General features: G+C 36.9%; 1 protein-coding gene across 5 annotated transcripts in view; it reads left to right on the top strand.

Annotated features, from left to right (window-relative positions):
• Window positions 1-18,298, top strand: part of Stat92E (Signal transducer and transcription activator Stat92E) — a 477,065-nt gene that overhangs the window by 173,594 nt on the left and 285,173 nt on the right. For all 5 annotated transcript variants that reach the window (XM_090412268.1, XM_090412269.1, XM_090412266.1 and 2 more), the window contains one exon: window positions 15,171-15,322. In XM_090412268.1, the coding sequence (XP_090268394.1) occupies window positions 15,171-15,322 (152 nt within the window). The remainder of the gene's footprint in view (window positions 1-15,170; window positions 15,323-18,298) is intronic.

The following is an 18,298-nucleotide window of genomic DNA, read 5'->3' as shown; positions in this document are numbered from 1 at the left end:
ACAAGCTGTGAGTTTGAAAATTCACAAGAATCCAAGTTCCATGCTGCATTTGGATGTTTATGTTTGTAGTAGACATTTTGTCACTCATTATGAAACTACCCATCATCCTGGAGACCTCAAATTGCATGTTAAAGTTCAGCACTTGATCTTTAGAGCTGGATTTCCGGTTTATCTTGCCCTTAACTATCCATAGTGCTAATACAAATGTTCTTTAGATTTGTAACCTTACCAATGGTAGGATTCACATTAATAAATAAATAAATAAAAATAGAATGGGTGCTTAAGGGTCAAAACTGTATAACTGAGAGGAGATCTCTGCATAACCGTTAAAGGAATGCAGAGAACCGATCAGGGCTTCTGACCTAATATCCAATCCTCACCTTCTCGTGGTGCACCCTCTTAGGTATCTGGCTACTGAACAAACGAGGATGGGCTGGCTGTTTGGGATTTAGCTGACCAAATTGTATTCTTATTGACTTAAACCACAATATACAATGATAGTACAACATGTCATAATTTCATGCTGGTAGGGGCGTCACCTGGTTAAACAAGGCCCCCATTGTTTTCACCATGGAACCAGGGCGAGCAGCAAAAAGACAATTACCAGAACAAATCTTGAAACACATCCCAACTCAACATTACCAGAGTTCAAGATCAGTGTTATCAACATAAGAAGCCTGAATGACAAAGAAATGGAGATAGCAGAGAAATTGGGTAAATACCAGATTGACATTGGGTAATAGGAGTCACCAAAGGGAGAAAAAAAAAAAATTGGTGAGATCTTTCTCTGAGGTAAATACAAAATGTTATATTCAGCAATGACAATCAAGGAAAAGAAGGAGTAGCCATAGCATTGAACACTAAATACTAGGCTAATCTTCTTTTATGGCAGGCAATATCAAGTAGAGTGATGTGACCGCGCGGTTAGCCTAGTGGCTTTGCGCTTCGCAACCATATGACTGGGGAAGGAGTGTCCCAAGTTCGATTCCCGTTGTAGACGTGAGGAATTTGAGGATCTTCCTCAGGCATAGCCAAGTTAGCCGGTCTTGGGCGCAGTCAGTAGGGTTTTTTCCGCCAGTTTATCTGGCGTTTTTCATCCCGCAAACAGGCAAACCGGCCCCGTGAACATACACCTCTACAGTCAAAAATATACCCCCCCCCCCCAGCGGCAGACCAGGCGACGGGTCGGTTGGGAGTAGTACTAACAAGTAGTCGCATCTAAGTAACACGCGGACCCTGTATAGGAAGCGGGAATAACGCGAAGAAGAAGAAGAATATCAAGTAGAGTGATGTGAGCAAATATCAGAATCGGGAACTGGACAATGAGATTTATTTGTGCCAAAGAAGGTTCTACTAAGGTAGAACCTTCTTTGGCACAATGGTGGAGGAATGTTTTGAGGCTTTAGAAAAAGCAATTTACACAGTGAAAAGGAAAAGTTGGTCCTTGTTGGGGATCTAAATATCAGAATAGGAAATGATTATCAGACATACAAAAATATTTTCGGAAGATTTGGAGAAAAGAGCAAAGCTAATAATAATAGAAATACCTCTTGGATTTCTGCTCAGGACATGGACTGGTTATTTCTAACACAATGTTCCAACTTAAAAATGGGCACAAATTCACATGGAGAGAAGAGGCAACGAATAAGAAAAGTCTCATCAACTATGTTATTGTTAATAGTGATGTTTTCTCCCTGGTGATGGACTCTAGTATATACACAGGATTTGAAATTGGAAGTGATCACCATTTAGTCTTGAGCAGGATAAAATTGAATTTCATATTGAAAAGAAGAACATGTAAGAAAGTTTTAAAGTGAATAAAAGTTGAGCAGCTCTCAGGTACACAAACATTATTCCAAAAAAAAAAAAAAAAATGAAATCATTTGAGAACAGGAACCTAACCTTGGAGATTTACTGGCACATCCTAAAGAAAACATTGATTGATTCAGCTAGAGAGGCATGTGGTGAGGTTGTCTGGAAGGATAAAAAAATCAGAACTCCCTGGTGGACACAGGAAGTTAAAGAGGCAGTGAAGGAATAGAAGAAAGCATATCAAACGTTTGTAGTGAATAATCAGCTTGTGCTCATAGAGAATACAGACACAAATGTAATAAAGCTAAACGCTGTGTAAAACTAGCTAAAGAAAAGTTATGGTAAGAACATAGAAAATAAATATCACGAAGTCAGCAAGATATTCTGGCGGTTGTGGAAGAAGCTCACAAAGATTGCATTGCTGTAAACGGAATTAGAGATGGTAAAAGTGACATGAAAACTGGAGGAAAAGATATCCTTGATGTATGGAGTAATTACTTCAAAAAATTGCTAAATGAAACAATCACTGACAGCACAGTGGTAAAAAAAAATGACCAGGCATGCAAACAGGAATACATATCCAACGTAAAAAAAGCCATCAAAAACCTGAAAGATGGAAAGGCAGTGGGAGAAGATGAAATTTGACAATTCTCAACTATGGAGGTATAAGAGTGTTGCAGTGGCTGCAATGCATAGTTTAGAAGGCTGTTACAAACAGACAAATTCCAGATGATTGGAGTAGAGCTCTCATAGTACCCATATATAAAAAAATGAAATAAAACTGAAATGTGAGAATTACAGAGGTATTTCTCTACTGTGTGTTCCTGATAATATGCCAGTATACTTGAGAAATGGTTGAGATGGATTGTGGAAGGGTAGCTGGGTGAAGAACAAGCAGGATTCAGGCCAAATAGAAGCTGTCAGGACCAGATTTTCACTTTACGACAAAAGTTGTGTTCAAACCACTTTTAGCTTATGATCCGAGAGCTGGGTTAGAAATAAAACACTCGACCACAGACTAGAGACAGTAGATATGAGAGTTCTGAAAAAGATTAGGGGCATTAACAGATGGCATCAATGGCAATATCATATTAAAAATGAGAATATTAGGAAAGAACTTGACATTGTTAGCAGAACTAATCTCAGGTGGTATGGTCACTTAAACAGAATGGGAGAGGAGATTAGAAGAGATCAAGGTAAAAGACCCAGAGTGAGACCAAATATAGGTGGATTGATAAGTAAAAAGTACCTTAGAACAGCACTTCCCAAAGGGCTGTGGGCCCCAGCCCTTCTTTGGGGATGTTAGGTTTGTTAAGGGGGCCGTGAAATAATGAAAACAAATTTAAAATGTTTTAAGACTAAGTGTGCCATGTCAAATGTGTATGTAAGATGCTGAAACTGTAATATTTGCATTTGATTTTTGCTATATACGCTGTGTATGTTTTGTATTGAATATAAATATAATAATATGTCTGTATTAAGATTTTTTTTTCGATGGGACCGTGAAATATTTCAATTTTTTCAAGAGGGCCTTTACATTCATAAGTTTGGGAAGCACTGCTTTAGAAGACAGAAATATAAGATCTGATAATGTTGGAGTCTTGGCAAGTAGCAGATTGATTTGGAGGAAAATTGTAGATAAGAAGTTAGTAATGGTGTAAGTTTTTCATGTAGTACTGTCATATTCTGTATGCCCCTTGAGGGTACATGTCAGGAATTTGGTGTACAGGGAACTTGAAATAGGAAGTGATCACCATTCAGTTTTTGAGTATAATGAAAATGACTAACACATTGAACAGAAAAGTATTCATGAAAGTCATAAATAATGTTGCTCAATCTTCAGAGGTGAGCTGTAGACTAAAATATATAAGTACCGAAAAAAAAAAAAAAAAAATTAAGGGTTTGAATACAAGAACAAAATGTTAGATAGGCGTATTTCAGTTTTGGAAGTAGAAAAGACTGTCACAAATTCCAAAACTAGAATACCTGATATTCAAAATTCTCTAATATGGAGTATATTATGCAAATTATGGAAACAACTACCATATTAGAGTAAAACTTCAGTTTAATATTAATCAAAATAGACACTCAACGTTTCGATCTTCACATTAAGGTCATCATCTGGAGTATACACATATATACAAACAAACAAGCTGCACTACATGTACATGGCATGCTAAAGTTACTATCCTACCATTTAAACTATTGGCCTGACCTCTGGTGGGGGAAAACAAAGCACCTCACTACATCAAAGCTAGAGTTCTATTATTATCATCGTCCATTAGGTTGCAAAATGAAATTAAGCTGGAAAGCAACATGTTTACAAAAAGAAAAAATTAATAAATAGTAAATAAAAAAAATTTCATTCTATAAGTATACATATAAATTACAGCCAACTGGTATGGATAGTGGCCAATAAAAGCTGAAAAATTGCTTCAAGTCCTAAAGTCTGGGTATGCTTTACACTAAGTGGCTGATTGTGTGCTATCCAAATTCTTGGGATTTTTATGCCACCATTATTGTTAAGATTAGGGTGGTTAATCAAAATTTCACAGGCTTCTTAATATTTCTGTTCATGTTTTATACTTTTCCAATCAGTTTGGTGTAGGTTATTAAGAGCATGATCTGAGAGGCCTGCTTCACCAAAAGTGTTAAATTTAATATGTCATTTGTGCCCTTTTTTACGGATAGGGATTGTACATCCAGTTTCCCCAATATAAGGTAAGTTACAGATGCAATAAACTCCAGGATGTGCCAATGGGTGGAGAGGATCCTTAGAAGAGATGAATATGTTTTTAATTTTAAAGGTGGTGGAAAAGTGACGTTAAGATTGTAATGATGTAGGATTCTATTAATTTTTTCTGATAACCCCTTTAATGTATGGGATAGCTATGGTTTTATTGTAATCTGTATTATTTTTTTGATGAAGTTTTATGAAGAACTTTATTAATAGTATTTTTGCTATAGCCATTATTTATAAATGTATTGGTAATAATTTTTTATTCTTGTTTAAGACCTCATTTATTAAAACATTGTTATAGCTCTGTTCACTAATTAAGCGGTTGATTTATGGCAGCTTGTGGCTTGAAATCGTGGGGGTGCTGCAACTTTTAAAATATACACACTGAGAGCCTGTGTAGCTCAGTGGATGTGGTGTTTGCCAACCATGGCGCTTGGCCGCACGAAGGAAGACTTGGTTTCAAGTCTAGTCGGCGACTAGAGGAAATTTTTCTAAGCCTTTTTTCGACCGGTTCCCGAGTTAGTCGATCTCTGGCACGGGCAAGCAGGTTTTACCTCCCGGAAACTCGGGTTTTTCATCCTGTAAACTCAAGAAAATCGACCGTAGAACCCACATTATTTCAGACATTAAATATATTGTGTTAGGGTTAGGGACCACGAGATGGCGGCACATTTGAGCCGCCTCTCTTCACTGAGTACCGCTTAATTAGTGATAGCCTTGGGCCATCTATCTCTGATTGGTACCAGTGGAGATTGAACTGCCCACTCAGTCTCCAAAAGTTAGATAGGGCTAAATGGCCTCGCCTACTCCCCGTATATGGGAATAAAAAGGCATTAGCTGATTTTTTTTTTTTGACACTGTAAGTACAGTGTATACGTGTTTAGATAAAATATCAAAATTATAGTAAAAATTAAAGTAAAAATTGATTGTGATTATGAAAAAATGTAGCAGTCTCATGATTGAGATGGAAAGGCTTCTTGCTCTTTGGCTGGGAGACCAGCATCAACGCCGTATCTCAATTAGCCTCATGTTAATTCAAGAAAAGGCAAAATGATTGTTTGAGGCATTGAAAAGTGAAAGGGAGGGAATGAGTGCAGGTGAAGAGTTTAATGTTAGTAAAGGTTGGTTTATGCGGTTTATGGCTTGGGGCAATTTACATACCCTTAAGGTTCAAGGTGAAGCTGCTAGTGGTGATGATAAAGCAGCTGGTGAGGTTTCCTGAGGGGTTGGCTGAGATAATAAGGGAGGGGGGCTGCAGTGCTCAACAAGTGTTTAATGTGGACGAGACAGGCCTATTTTGGAAATGTATGCCTAATCGTACCTATATCACCAATGAGGAGAAGGCAGCACCAGGCCATAAAGCTGGTAAGGAGAGACTGACTTTGCTTCTTGAGGCTAATGCTGCTGGCGACTTAAAACTGAAGCCCTTGTTGGTCTCTCAGGCTGAAAATCCAAGGGCACTAAAGGGCATTTGGAAGGGTCAACTGCTTGTCATCTGGAGGTCCAATAAGAAGGCATGGGTGACACTTCAAATCTTTGAGGACTGGTTTACCAACCATTTTGGGCCAGAAGTTCAGAGGTTCTGTACAGCCAAGGGTCTGCCCTTTAAGGCATTGTTAGTGCTAGACAATGCCCCTGGTCACCCTGCCCACTTGGATGACTTTCACCCTAATGTTAAGGTAGTTTACCTTCTACCAAACACCACAGCCCATTTGCAGCGTATGGACCAGGGTGTTATTGCTTCTTTTAAGGCCTACTACCTCCGCAGGACATTTGCTATGACTTTCAGGTCAACTGAAAAAGACAGGAATTTAACCCTCAAAGACTTTTAGAAATCGTATAGCATTTATAATGCCATACAAAACATTGAGCATGCTTGGGATAAAGTGAAGCAGACAAATTTGAATGGTGTGTGGAAAAAACTGTGTCTCCAGTTTGTGAATGATTTCCATGGCTATGAGGAGACAGTTGAGGCTGTCATAGAGAAGGTTGTTGCCCTGGGGAAGCAGATGAATTTGGAAGTGGAGGCCAAAGATGACACAGAGCTTCTGGCATCTCATGGGGAGGAGTTGTCAGCAGAAGACCTCATTCAGTTAGAGAAACAGCTGATTGAGGAGGAGGAAACGGTTCCAACCCATGAACCCAGGAGATTCACCACCAAGGGCTTGACAGAAGGTTTTGCTCTCATTGAGGATGGACTGGCCAAGTTTGAGGCTGAGGATCCCAACACTGCTAGGTACACAAAGGTCTTCCGAGGGGTTATGGATTGCCTGCAGTGTTATAGGGAGATATATGAGGAGAAGAGGATGGTATCATTCCAGACTAGCCTGAAACGTTTTTTCATGAAGGTAGAGAGCCTGCAGCAGGTGCTGGTACCTCGACTGTCTCTTCAGTTTCTCCATCTTCTTCAGTTGCATCTGCAATATCTCCTGCAGCCTGTCCTGACTCTCCAGCCTCCTCCTTCCATTAAGTTCAGTCTCCCCCTCCTTGTAATGCCCCTTCTAGTGTGCAAGCCAACCACAGGATAAAAGGTAAAGAATTGTTTTCATTTTTTTTTTTTTTTTAATCACCTGTACAGAATGTACAGTTTCATTTATCATTTTGGGAATTGTTCTCATTTTGATGTTTGTTTTTTATTACAGTTTAATTTTTGTCCTTTTTCTGTACTATGTAGTAATCATGTTCTCCCTTTCATTTTCCTATGGCCTGGTTCTGTTTATTGATATATATGTATGACTTTAGGGTGTTTTTAGTTTAGGTAAGTAACTTAGGCTATGGTAATTCTGACTTGCATTGAAAATCGCCTTACGTCGGTCTGTAGGATAATTCAAAATTACTTAAAAATAAAATATATTCTTCTTGTTTTGTTTCATTAAAAAAATATTGTTTATTATCGATAAAATTATACAGTTTAGTATAATTCCAAATTACTTAAAAATAAAATCCATTCCTTTAATTGTAATGAAAGGAATGCATTACGCTAATAGCTCGTGTCTCACTATGACGTTCATATGCTTGTGCATGTAGCAATATGACACTGTGGTAAACACAGTGCTGGTATCGTCCTTCACCCTCGTAAGTGCTAAAGATGGATTTTTTATTATTTTTTATACAAAATAAGAGAATTGTATAGGGTTGTTGATGATAAAATTAAATATTACAAGCAAATATAAATAAATTCATAAATATATTTATATATCGAGAAAAATTGGGGTTGCTGCAGTTCCGCAGTGCTTATGCATAAGCCGCCCCTGGTTGTCATTAAAATTTAGGCAAATTTCTGCATCTTTTGAGTGAAAACTCTCTAATTCTGATGCGTATGTTGTATTACATGATTGTTCTTACGAAACATGACTTTATGGTCATGTTATACAGCAACATTAAGTAAGCCAACGAGCTGTGCAATGGATGTCTTTATTTTGAAAATGAATTTTGTCTCTTTTCCTTCTCCCGGTAAGAGACCTCTATCCTGCTTATTGGAGGCCTGAAGTGACTTAAGTTCCATGTTCATTCTATAGAGTAAGTTTTCCGCGTTATCTAACCTTTAGTCTATGTACAGTACTGATGATTGTTTGCAACCTTTTATAGGTAGGATTTCACATTAAAAAATCAGTTGATGTTTTCTTTTCTTTTAATTTGCAATAGGGGAAAAATGTAAAAATATAAAATAAAATGTGCATTAACACCCTCAAAAAACAGAGCTTTGAGGGTGTTAATGACTCCAAATTTTTGCAAAGGATGGTAATATGAGTTAGCATGTATATGTTGGCCTGTGTATGTAGGTTTGCGATAAACAGTGAAGGATAGACAGTTTGAGGGAAGTCTTTCCTGGATACACTGCGACTAGTGTATCCTGGAAAGGGAATGAATTCTGATTTTCAATTGTTGTAAATTGTATGCACTCATGTTGTTTGTTCAGGTGGCTAAGCAATGTGTTTAAAGTTTGGCAACCTTGGCCAGATAACAAAAACATCATCAATGTATCTAAGTCCAACTATAGGTTTTAGAGTAAAGGAATCAAGAGCATGTTGCTCAAAAGCTTCCATGTAAAAGTTAGTAATTGGGGGGTGGGGAGGTTGAGCCCATGGTCGTATCTTCTTTTTCTAATTATCACCTACCAAGAAATCAAGCGGTTGGTAGGTCATTTCCCCTCCTATATAAAGAACACACAACACTTTATAAACAATATTAAAAACATAACACTCAGCAAAGATGATTTATTAATCAGTTTCCACATTTCTGTTCTTTTTGCAAATGTCCCAATCAATGACACAATTCCTCACCTACAGAACAAATTTTTGCCAAACATTACGGCTCTCTTTGTCCACGTATTATGTTCCGGTTACTTTATGTGGCAAAATAAATTTTATCTACAAAAAGAAGGTATGGCCATGGGCTCACCTCTATCTCCCTCAATTGCTAACTTTTACATGGAAGCTTTTGAGCAACAAACAACACATTAAATTTAACAATTTTGGTGAAGCAGGCCTCTCAGATCATGCTCTTAACACCCTACACCAAATTGATTGGCCAAGTACCTGCTCATTACATCATACAAAAATCTGGTATGAATGGAAATTTTAAGAATCCTGTGAAATTTTCATTAACCACCCCAATCTTAACAATAATGGTGGTAAAAAAAATCCCAAAATTTGGATGGCACACATTCAACCCACTTAATTTCCAGCATATACTGACGTTAAGCAATTTTTCAGCTTTTATTGGCCACTGTCCATACCAGTTGGCTGTAATTTATATGTATGCTTATATAAGTAATAATTATTTTTATTTTTTTTATTAATTATTAATTATTTCTTTTTGTAAACATGTTGCTCTCCAGCTTAATTTAATTTTGTAACATAATGGATAATAATAGGACTCTAGCTTCATAGTAAGTTTTTTTTTTCTACCAGAGGTCAGGCCAATAGTTGTAACGGTTGGTCAGTAACTTTAACATGCCATGTAGATTGCAGTGCTGCTTCTTTCTTTGTATATATGTGTGTATACTCCAGATGATGACCTTAATGTGAAGGTTGAAATGTCACGTGTCTATTTTGGTTTATATTAAACTGAAGTTTTACTTAACATGGTAGTTGTTTCCATAATTTGCATAATGTATTATGATCACAATGTAAGCATGATGGAAAGGATTCTCTGTTATGGAGATGTAAAGTTTTACAATGTATAAATCAGAAAGGCTTTTTAGGCCATATTTTGAATGTTCAAAATAGCTCTCATAGTATTAGGAATCTATAAAAAGGGAAGGAAAACAGATTGTGAGAATTACAGTGGAAGTAATTCTCTGTGAGTGTTCCAGGTGAGATGTATGCAAGCATACTTTTGAAGATGCTTAGAAACAGAATTCAGCTATTTTCATATTTTGTAGACAGTTATTCAGTTTAGTCACAGAGGTCTGACAACTTGCAGATTTATTTTTGAGTACCATCTGCATAAAGCAAAAAAGATGTTTTAATGTCTCCAATTTTCATAAGAGATTAATGTCACTTTCCTTCTTAATGTGATTCATGATGAGTAATAGAATTGGTGGATTGCATCCTTGTCTCACACTTCATTTTGTATCTAACCACTTTTCTCTACATCATGTAACTCTTCCTGCTAATATACAACTTAAAATATAGATTATATATATTTCTGTGTACAACATCCCATTCATGCCATAAAATTTTAGCATTATGATTGGCTTTTCTCTTAGCACCTTATCATATGTCTTTTCCAAAGATTTCTTGAACCATTCATCTTAAGGTAAAAATCTGGTCACAATAACCCTTATTTGGTCTGAACACATGTTGTTCCTCCCCAAATTTTGGAACATAGAAAATATCAGTTGCATTTTGAATGGAGAACCTATAGAACAGCTTAAACATTTCAGCTAGTTAGGCTCAATTTTTAGTGAGGAAGACTAATTTAATATGGAAGTAGATAATAGAGCAGTACAGCTAATATGGCAGAGAGTCATATAAATTTATTGGAATAAAGAGAAATTACCAAAATACTAAAATAAGTATAAAGATGGTAATCAAATTGGCTTTAACTTATGAATCTGAAACTTGAGTTAGAAGTAAAAGTACTGATCAAAGAATGGAGAACACAGATATCAGAAAAATTAGAGAAGTGAACAGATATCATGAATGGCAGGATCATATTAAAAATTAAGGTTGTTAGAATGGAATTTGTTAGCATGAAAGATGTCAACACAGGTAATCCAAAGTGGTATGGTTACTTAAATTGAATAAGAGAGTAAAAGATTATAAAGCATGCTTGATGACTAGAAAAGCTCCTGTCTGCAAGACCAAAATCTCTGTGAATTGATTCAGTAAACAGGGCTCAAAAGACTGAAACAAAATTTGAGCATGTTGGAGATAATTTATAACAGATGAATGTCTGCTCGATTAGCCTAGTGGCTGTGCACTTCGCAACCATATGCCTGGGGAAGGAGTGTCCTGGGTTCGATTCCCGTTGGTGAAGTGAGGAGCTGAAGGATCTTCCTCAGCTAGCCAAGTTATCTTGGGTGCGTTGAAAGTTTCTTTTTCACTTGGTTAGAGTATAATAAATTTAGCTTAATCCTTTATCCAAGTGTGAGCAAACAAAGTTTGCACCTGAAAGTATCTTCAGGACTGGGGTAAGGTGGTACAACACCAGACAACTCGTTGCAAAGGTGGAGCAAGCTACCAACACTCCTGTCTCAGTATCTCCTATAATGCAAAACACATCTCCTTGCAAACTTTGTTTGCTCACACTTGGATAAAGGATTAAACTAAATTTATTATATCTTGGGCGCGGACAGTAGGGTCCCCCCCATCCAGTTTATCCTGGGGTTTTCCATCCCGCAAAGCAGGCTAACTGGCCTTGAGAACTCAACACTGCAGGACATAGGGCTGACCACTTTATCCTGTGAACGGTATGAAGTCAGATGATTAATAAACCCTCGACACCGCAGGGTAAAAAGAGGGTAAAAGGAAGATGAGATGAATGTCGGTGAAAATTCTTGATAGGAAAGTAATAATTTAAACCTAATTATATTCATTGATTCAGCCATTGAGCAAGTTGTTTTAAAATATTGAAAAAATAAGACCTTCATAGCAGATTTAAGAAGTTGGACACAGTTCTGTTAAAAAAAGAAATCGTATTGTTTCTTGCATGTAAGGTGTCTTGAGATAATCCAGTAAAAATGTAAGAAAGTGAAGTTAACTATAAAAATAACTAGCGAAATGACATGGGAAGACTTTGGTAACAACCACAACGCCAACCCAAATCACAGATGATTGATGGTATTATCAGATTTGCTGGAGTGACACAGGAAAGGAGAGCCGTGGACAGACAGTTTTGGAGTAATCTTGGAAAGACCTTCATCCAGCAGGGGATTGACACTGATTAATGATGATAACAGCGTTTTAAAACATATATATCCATGCTTGAGACTGGAATATCCATCGCCTGATATATGGAAAGGTATCTCCAGCAGTATAATTCAGAAGTGCCCGATGAAAGTTGAAATTCTGGTTGATTTTCTTAGTTCTCTAATGGTACTTATCTCTAAAAACAGTTGGTATTATTATTATTATTCGTGACACCTACAAGGAGTCCGAAGACTCATCGCGGGAGGACACCTACAACTGTCTCAACCACTACACTGAACCTCTATGTGAGTCTTACAGAAATTTCTCCAGTGAGTGTTTTAGGACCAATAGAAATTGTTAAAAAGAAACTTACCATATATTATCACGTATAATGCGAACTAGAAATTTTGTTTGAAAACTAGCCCTAAAATGCCATGTCCACGTATAATGAAATCTGTTAATCTTGTTCCATAACATTATAAATAATACAATACGAATTAATGAAAGAAATATTTATTTAAAAACAAAATGTCAAAATACAAGACGAATTAACGAAAGAAATATTTATTTTAAAACAAAATGTCAAAATCCTTTAAATTCTTCTTCATCTTTTAAGTCATCAAACATTTCATTTATAAATTCATCTGTAGGGATTGTGTCATCAGTGTAGCAGTTGTCGTCATTTTCTTCATGCTCTCCAATTTGTTGTGCATCATCCTCGCTTTCGTATATGACTTGATCTTCGGATCCATCCATTGAATTACTTATTCCACATTTAAGAAATGAGCGTTGAATCATTTCAGATGGTATCGAATCCCATGCTTCTTTAACCCAGCTGGTGACTAGGGTAATCTCAGGCTTCTGAAAATTCCCACCCTTTGTCATCTTCATCAAACCAGATGACATCCATTCTCTCCATTTTTCACGTAAGTGATCTTTAAATGGCTTATTCAAGCTGACATCAAGCGGCTGCAAAACGGAAGTTAGACCACCCGGTTTGACTGCTAGGTCTGTACATAGCTCATGCTTTCGCTTTGCTTGCCTCTGTTAAATGCGCCCGGAACATATCCCAGACTAGCATGCTTTGTTGATGTAACAAGCTACCTGGATGTATGTTCCATACTTGATCCAGCCACAATTGTACACCTTCTTCATCGATCCAACCTTTCTGATTGGCGCGAACAATTACACCTGTTGGAAATTTCATATGCTTCGGAATTTTCTTCCTTTTAAATATCACTGTTGGCTTTAATTTGGTTCCATCTGCCATGCATGCTAGAACAACGGTAAAATGCGTTTTTTCATGTCCCGTTGTTTTTATGAAGACACTCTTTTCACCAACTGAGTTTACTGTTCGAATCCGAGGCATCTCATCCATATTGCCAATTTGAGAAAGTTCATATCCGTGACACTTCCATAATTTTATGATAAATTTATGGAAGGACTGCACTTTTTCTTTAAGCTGCTTTGGTAACTTCTGCGCAATTTTTGTTCGGTGTCATAACGTTAATGCTTTGCATTCCATAAATCTGTTGCACTACCCAGGCGAAGCAAGAAAAGATGAAATACCTGGTGTGTCCTTGAATTTACCATTCTTGAGTTGTAGAGCTCGAAAACGAATTGCATTTCTTCTTACTATAATGCCATCTTGTCGTTACGTCAAAATCCATTCATTTAGCTCTTCTTCGAGTTCTGGAAAGGATGCTACATCTCCACGATGGGCACGTTTCGTTTTGGGGATTTTTTCAAAACTGTCTTTTTGCTTACGACAAAGTCTAATATTACTCTCTGCTACACCAAATTCTCTCATAGCAACACTGTTATTATGTTCTTCTGCAAACTGCACGACGCGCAATTTAAATCCTGCTTCAAAAGATGAACGTTTACGTTTCTGTTGGCTCATTTTCAGGCTAGGTTTGTTTAACGAATAATATTTAAAATGAACTGTGATTAAACCGATATACCTAACTGTGCTCTATCATTCGGCGACGGAGAGCGCATGCACAGATACGATGTGCACTCGGTCGCCGAATGCAAGTGGGTCAAGTAGATTTGGTTGCATAAGCATTAGGTAGTATATATTGTGTGTGCAAGTATAATAAGATGTTATATTTTTTAGGATCTGCATATAATGCGAACCCCTAACTTTAAGTAGTATTTTTTACCATAAATTTTTCGCATTATACGTGATAATATGCGGTAGTTTAAAAAAAAAAAAGCTGGACTACTCAGGTCAAATAATGATTGTCAGGACCAGATTTTTTTAATTTTAAGGCAGATAATTTAAGCATTTATGGAAAATAAGAAGAATGTTTATAGATATTATTTCTGGAAAATTTTCCATGTAACTCCTTTAAATAAATATGAATTTTTATGGCTGTTTTGCCTAATTTTGATTAGAAGTAACCCTTTTATGATGTCATTGGCTTTTTACTCAATTTTTAGTGCATTACTGATGTTTTAAAGATATATGAAGAATATAAGGAAGTAATAATTTTGGACATGCCTTTGTAGGATGTTCCTGGTTGTTATCTTACTGATCACCATTCTGCGTATGGCAATATTACTGAAGTATGACTGAAAGGGAAGGGGAGAGTTGGAAATGTGGAGATAGGGAGATGTGGATGAATTGTAGGTAAGGCACAAAGTATGTGAAATTTAAAATCTAGGGTTTTAGGGGTGTTCAGTGAATTCTTTGGGAAGTAGGTGAAAGATAGAAATTTTTTGGTGAAAAGAGAAGGATAGAATATGACGAAACAAGATTAGGCTGGGAATAACGGGGTATGAGCTATTTTGATTGTGTATTGTCTTCGGAGCTTGTGGGAAAAGTGGAGGCTATGTCATGTTGGCTAGGTGTGTTTGTCTTGGGTGTATCTGTGTTGTTTTCTATTGCTCAGAGTCGTGTGACTTAATTTGTTTGTTTTGGGGCTTCCAACTCTCGGAGATTATATAGGGGCGATGAACATTTATTGAGTTTTTGTCACAATTTATGACTATTGTTTCTGAATATTCTAAGCATTGTTTCATTTTCTTGTATGTCTACTATTACGGCTTTGTCAGTTAACATGGAAAATTTTCCAGAAATAATATCTGCATTGTAATAAGATTCTGCTGTAGAATGAAGTAGTTATTATTTTTTTGTAGATGTGTTTATTTAGGGATAAGTCAGATTTCAAAATATATTTTGTAGTATAAGGTAGTTATTTAACTAACAAGTTCTGTTTATTAAATACTAATTGCCCTAAATATTCTTGTTTCAGATTCTGACAGAAAAGTATCAGGAAACTTTTATTGAGCTCAATGAACTTCAAAAGCGTGTTCTTGATAGTGAGTTAATCAGGTGGAAAAGGGGTCAGCAACTTGCAGGAAATGGTGTTCCATTTGAAAATAATTTAGATCAAATACAAGAATGGTAATTTTCTATGTATATAAAGTTTGCATACAATAATTAGTTTCTTGAATCTTTAATTAATATGGCAGGTTATTGAACTGTACATGCTTCTGGATGTTTTATTCTTTCTATGAGGGAGTCCAAAATAACACTGTTCAGTCAAGCTTTTACTTCTAAGCATTTGTGGAGTCCAAAGACTCATTGTGAGTGCTACATACTCACAGATCACATTAACTTTCATGCCTTATCTTGAAGATATTCAGCATTGGAGCACTCACTACCTATTTTGGCAATGGATTTCACTCGTCTATCATTCACCATGCACAAAATATCCTTTACACTATCAAGAGCAGAACCTCCAAAACTCAATTAGTTTTGATGGTGCCCTTAAGTTTGAAAGACCTGCATTTAAATCCTACCTATGATGCAAAGAAACCTTTATCAGGGTTTATCTCAGTAATTCACGTTTTCGTCTCAAAACAAGCAAACTGGCCCAATAAACTCTCATGTCTGTAGATGCCCCAAGGTGATGTGGCAGAGGAATGGCAAGCTGGCTTCATTAATTGCCTAAAACTCCTAATCAGGGGACTCAGCCCATCTTTGATGGATACGCATTGGATTTGGAAGCAACATGAGATATCACCATGTATATTATGGGAGTGTGAAATCTCTTTCACACTCCCATAATATACATGGTGATATCTCATTCTGTCTCGCAGCCTTATTAACACCAAGGTTATGTAATATTCTAAACACTTCTCATTCTTGAATTGTTAGTCTTCTTCAACCATCCTATTGTTATTCAACACTACTCTTACCCCCCTCCCCCCCAACACATGGAGTGCACTGAAATTATGCATTTGATATTTCCACTACATCATTAACAGATGTGACTGGTGTTCCATTTCATAGAACTAAAATCAGTCTTCCATATTCAACGTTTCTTGTACTAGTGACATAATTGTAGAATTCTCTAGGGTTTTGCTTTACTCTTTCAGCCAGTCTCTTTTCAAATGCTGATTTCTCTTTCTTAACTATACTCTGTACCTTGTACTTCTCATACTACTTTGAGGTACCCTGTTGTTTATCTGCCACTATAACATCTTTCTTAGAAGCTCCTATATAATTGCATGATCACCATTTTACCTGTACTTTATTTATTCTCCTAGCCTTGGGAATACATTGCCTTAAATAACTGATTCTGGACTGTCTCGCACTGCTGATCTCTCTCCTTTAGTTGATTATACTGCTTCACCTTACCAATCTGTTTCCTTAATTTATTATATTCCCCCTGCTTTGTAATTTCATACATCTCTCGTTCTGTGAACCTTGTACTTACCTATCCAAACCATACGATCACTCTTCCCAGTTGGTGGCATCATAGTGACATCTTCTGTTAACACTATGTGAAATGATATTGTTAATTCCAACACTTGTGTATCAGATGTTGTTTCAACTCCTTCTGCAAAAGGTAGTTGTCCCTAAGTAACTCGAGGAATTCAATCTTCTTACTCATGCATGTTATTTCCTGCTTCCATAGTTGAAGTTACTCATTATTATCATCCTCCTTTTGCTCACCAGTCTTATATACCTAAACATTTCATACTAATTTCCCTGTACATTTCCTGGTCTGTACCAACACCCTGCTAAATATCTAAAATTCATTTGTACCTCATCCTCACATCAAATGGCTTTAAAGCCATTATAACGACTGCTTTCTTCAAGTTCAATCTTCATCATCAGTATTACCCCCATCTCCTCTTTTAACTTCTGTCTTTTCAAAAAGTGCTATAACCATCACATTCTATTCCTTTGAATGCAACATCCTCTATTAACTATACCAAGACTCTGCACTCTTATCTAATACTTCTTACATTGGTGTATTAGTACTGTAACTTCTCTGTTGTCCCCTTTCCTTCCCACAGTTCCTCACCTATCATGCAAGCTTTTTAACTGTTGCTCCATTGAGGCCATCCCTGCATCGTTGTGTTTATCTCACACTGATTTTGGTTCCACTGTCTGATTTTTGTTTCTTTGACTGCACACTCTCCTCCTATAAACAGTCTACCCAGCTCTCACTCAGATGCAGATCATCTGCAGCAAACAGCTCTCTCTCTCTCTTCTACCTTCAGATTTAATCCATACATGTACCTACTCCAGTCTTCTCTTCCTGCACATTCTATCATGTTATTTGTAAGCATTACTCTTCTCCTGAGTCCCCTGCTATCCTACTTTGGCAACACACCTAGTATTCCTTTTCACAATCTTGCACTCCACTGTTTCTAGCAACATCATTTGCAAATACCACACTTCCTCACAAATAATTTGTTCTTACCCGACAACTTTTCTGCACTCTCCTCTCCACACCCTCAGTCACTCTTCCTGTCATTGCTCTTCTCAGATATACTTTGCATGTCTACTTCATTTTCACATCTTTCTTCACATACTACTTTCCACCACTCTACTGCAATCATTCATTTACTGCTGGCACTTTCCTTCTTATGCTTCCAACCGCTATTCTCTTCTCTAAATGTCCCCTCTCACTCTGCGCACACATACATACACACCTCAAAATTTGTTCTTCTATCTTACCAGTTCTTTTCTAGTATCCTCTCTTATGTTCATATCTTTCATAACTTCTTTACTGTTCATCCCTTCCTCTGTCTTTTGCATCTTCCCATCTTATGACTCTCTGTTGTGGCATTCACCACATTACTATTTCTGACTTTTGTTAATTGTCAGGAATAGTAATGTGGGCAATACAATTACATTGTATTGCTCACACATTCTTGCTACCATTGATTTCATCTTTAACTAGATCGCTCATCCACTTTTTTGTATCTTTCTTACTGCTCACTCGCTACTCTTTCGCACCATCTCCCTCTCTCTTCGCTATCAGATGAGCACTCATTCTTTTTGTTACATTCTTACTTCTCTCATCCCCCCTTGCCAATTATCACTCCCATCAACTACACATTTAAGTTGCACGTTGTACCA

This window comes from Typopeltis vanoorti, chromosome 22, assembly GCF_054136105.1.
Source record: "Typopeltis vanoorti isolate ZY-2024b chromosome 22, IOZ_Tvanoo_1.0, whole genome shotgun sequence".
In the NCBI taxonomy this organism is placed as follows: Eukaryota; Metazoa; Arthropoda; class Arachnida; order Uropygi; family Thelyphonidae; genus Typopeltis; species Typopeltis vanoorti.
The sequence above is the reverse complement of the archived record's forward strand: the minus strand, read 5'-3'. Positions and strand labels throughout refer to the sequence as shown.